Source organism: Hoplias malabaricus, chromosome 1, assembly GCF_029633855.1.
Source record: "Hoplias malabaricus isolate fHopMal1 chromosome 1, fHopMal1.hap1, whole genome shotgun sequence".
Taxonomy (NCBI): domain Eukaryota; kingdom Metazoa; phylum Chordata; class Actinopteri; order Characiformes; family Erythrinidae; genus Hoplias; species Hoplias malabaricus.
Genome location: NC_089800.1, coordinates 87,159,402 through 87,162,750, shown reverse-complemented (window position 1 = coordinate 87,162,750; position 3,349 = coordinate 87,159,402). Strand labels below are relative to the sequence as shown.

Below are 3,349 nucleotides of genomic sequence, written 5' to 3'. Positions count from 1 at the left end.
TCCAGGGTCTGATCCTGCCTAGCGCCCAGTGATTGCGGGTAGGCTCCAGATCCACCACGAACTGGATAAGCGCTTACAGACAATGAAGTCTGTAAGTTAGGTGACTCTCTGTGAGGAGTGTGGTGTGTTCTCCCTGTGTCTGCGTGGGTTTCCTCCGGGTGACTGTCTGTGAGGAGTGTGGTGTGTTCTCCCTGTGTCTGCATGGGTTTCCTCCGGGTGACTGTCTGTGAGGAGTGTGGTGTGTTCTCCCTGTGTCTGCGTGGGTTTCCTCCGGGTGACTGTCTGTGAGGAGTGTGGTGTGTTCTCCCTGTGTCTGTGTGGGTTTCCTCCGGGTGACTGTCTGTGAGGAGTGTGGTGTGTTCTCCCTGTGTCTGGGTGGGTTTCCTCTGGGTGACTGTCTGTGAGGAGTGTGGTGTGTTCTCCCTGTGTCTGCGTGGGTTTCCTCCCACAGTCTAAAAACACGTTGGTAGGTGGATTGGTGACTCAAAAGTGTCCCAATGTGTAAGTGTCTTGCTTCCATTGATTCTGGGTAGGCTCCGCACCCACCGGGGCCCTGAACTGGATAAGTGGTTACAGACAATGGATGAATTAATTTTTAATCTCTTTTAGTCAGACACAGGATCCCAACTGTAGCTTTTATCTGGTGTCCCCTTCTTTTAACGAGTCATTTCTGTTGTCTGAGTAAGTAATTATCTCCTCTATAATGCTGACCTGACAGTTTGCAGAGATGTACAGATTACTAAGATAAACCTTCTCTGAGTTAATTGCGTCATTGAGACACAAGCACCCAGAGGGCAGACAGATGGGGGGGTCATTAAAGCCACACCATGGGCCAGGCCCCACCTCCCTGGCGAGGAAAGGAGACTGGGAGACAGCCAGAGCTCTGACCCTGGAGGTGGGGCTCAGAGCCAAGCCCCAAGCCACAAAAACCGAGGTGGGACCGTGGCCACGATTCTTCTCCCTTGATTCGGCTCTGTCTGAATACCTGTCGGCACACTCCCAATGAGAAACACCTGGTGAGGGAAGCACTGACAGGTATAAACAGCTGAGGGGAGGAGGAAGAGGAGAGTGAAAGAAACTGAGAAGGTTGTTTGCTTGGTTTCCAGAGAAAGGCTGTTTATTTGGAGTTTGCTGTATGTCTGTGTGGGAATAAATGGCTCGCTCAGTCATAGACCGTCCTCCTTCCCGAGGGGAGGCATGTTCTTTCCCATAAACATCTACACATTTAAAATGTAAAATGTCAGTGTAGGGATGTGAACACATATAGATACAGCAATGGTGTGATGGTTAAAATACTGGTTTCCTGGAGTACTTTTTATATCTAATAGATTTGTTTACATTGTATGATACCAATAGACTGATGTATTTAAGAATGTACAATTTGGCATGTTTTCTAAAGTTTAAATTCTTGCCCATAGCTTTGTTTGACTTGTTTTCCATGCAGTTTTGAGGCACGTTACTATTGACCTCCAAATTCCAGTCCTGAATATTGCACGTGTGGTAAGGAGTGATAGGAACCACTGCTCGTGTTTTATGTCCTTAAAGCAACCTTCAGTTAAAACCACAAGGATTTCTGCTTAAGAAAAAGATGATGACTGTTCAGATCTGACCAATATATCAGAGAGAAAGGTACTAAGATCTGAATATGAATGAATATGTATTCATTTGGAAGCTGTGACTTAGGTGTGTTCTGTTGGGATCTGAACTGAGCTGCTGTAGATTCCCCCCAAAAAAATAAAAAATACAATGTAAAGGCTGGGCGGCACGGTGGCGCAGCAGGTAGGTGTCGCAGTCACACAGCTCCAGGGACCTGCAGGTTGTGGGTTCGATTCCCGCTCCGGGTGACTGTCTGTGAGGAGTGTGGTGTGTTCTCTCTGTGTCTGTGTGGGTTTCCTCAGGGTGACTGTCTGTGAGGAGTGTGGTGTGTTCTCTCTGTGTCTGTGTGGGTTTCCTCCGGGTGACTGTCTGTGCGGAGTGTGGTGTGTTCTCCCTGTGTCTGTGTGGGTTTCCTCCGGGTGACTGTCTGTGAGGAGTGTGGTGTGTTCTTTCTGTGTCTGCGTGGGTTTCCTCCGGGTACTCCGGTTTCCTCCCACAGTCCAAAAACACACGTTGGTAGGTGGATTGGTGACTCAAAAGTGTCCGTAGGTGTGAGTGAATGTGTGTGTGTGTGTGTTGCTGTGAAGGACTGGCGCCCCCTCCAGGGTGTATTCCCGCCTTGCACCCAATGATTCCAGGTAGGCTCTGGACCCACCGTGACCCTGAACTGGATAAGGGTTACAGATAATGAAGGAATGAATGTAAAGGCTGCAAATCACACACATCTCAAGGCTTAGGACTCCATTCGGGAATGAGCACAAAATATAACTTTGTAGAACAGCAAAAAAAACACCCATCCTTAAATTTCAGTGGATTTTAATGAACATACGACTTATTTCAGGTCGATTAGGACCTTTTCTATTGTTTCATTTATCTTTACATTTTTAACACCAAGGCCGTTCTTCCCCAGGCCGTTGTCTCAGTTCGGCTCTGTGTAAATCTCCCATTGGCTCTCAGTGGTTTTCTGCAAAGTAGCAGTGTGTGTGGATGAGCTCACCACTCTTCCTTCGCAGAAACCCAGGCCCAGAGAGCTGCCGCCGACAACACTCACACACACAGCTTCTGTCCAGTCTGACCTTTTGTTGTGTTGCTTCCATCTGTGGGCAGAAGAAATGCAGTTAATGGTGGCTGAAGGAGAGAATCAAACACTCTGTGGTTCTTATGGACAGCAAACTTGGGCCTGCTCTTTGTAAAGGGCCCATGTCCTACATTTTTCTTGCGTAGTCCCTTTAAACCATGATTGTGTCACTTGCGCACAAAACCAGTGAGAGTTCTAGCATTTTCTGGCCTCTGTTTGCATCCCCTAAAATCAAACAGGCTGGTTTTTATTGCTGTGTCTTTAAGACACAATATGCAAATGAGCTCTATTCTGATTGGCTGGCTTGTATGGCGCCGCACAGAGAAAACAAACCAATCTGAAACACTCCTGTAATGTCTGGGAGAGACTGAGTGAAGCTAAAGTCACATTTATAACATGTTTGGCTTCACGATATAAGGCTGTGCTTATATGAAATATGCAAATGACTACTCTTCCAACTGGATGATTTGTAGTCTGTGTCATTGGGAATGGGCGTGGCATGGATACATTACAAATAAACCGAATATCCATGAAATGACCACCCTGTTTTTTACTCACTGTCCATTTGATAGCTCCACTGGCCTCCCTTTGCTCTGCATACTTTTTAAAACCCTTCAGTAGATCATTCTGAGCACTGCAGTGAAACTGAAGTTTTTATCAACTCCAGCAGCACTG

At 47.0% G+C, this 3,349-nt stretch overlaps 1 protein-coding gene across 1 annotated transcript in view; it reads right to left on the bottom strand.

Annotated features, from left to right (window-relative positions):
* Positions 1–2,498: 2,498 nt before the first annotated feature.
* si:ch211-266g18.9 (transforming growth factor-beta receptor-associated protein 1) overlaps positions 2,499–3,349 on the bottom strand; it is an 11,365-nt gene continuing 10,514 nt past the window's right edge. The window contains exon 12 of the mRNA XM_066644259.1: positions 2,499–2,693. Within this exon, the coding sequence (XP_066500356.1) occupies positions 2,550–2,693 (144 nt within the window). The 3' untranslated portion in view covers positions 2,499–2,549. The remainder of the gene's footprint in view (positions 2,694–3,349) is intronic.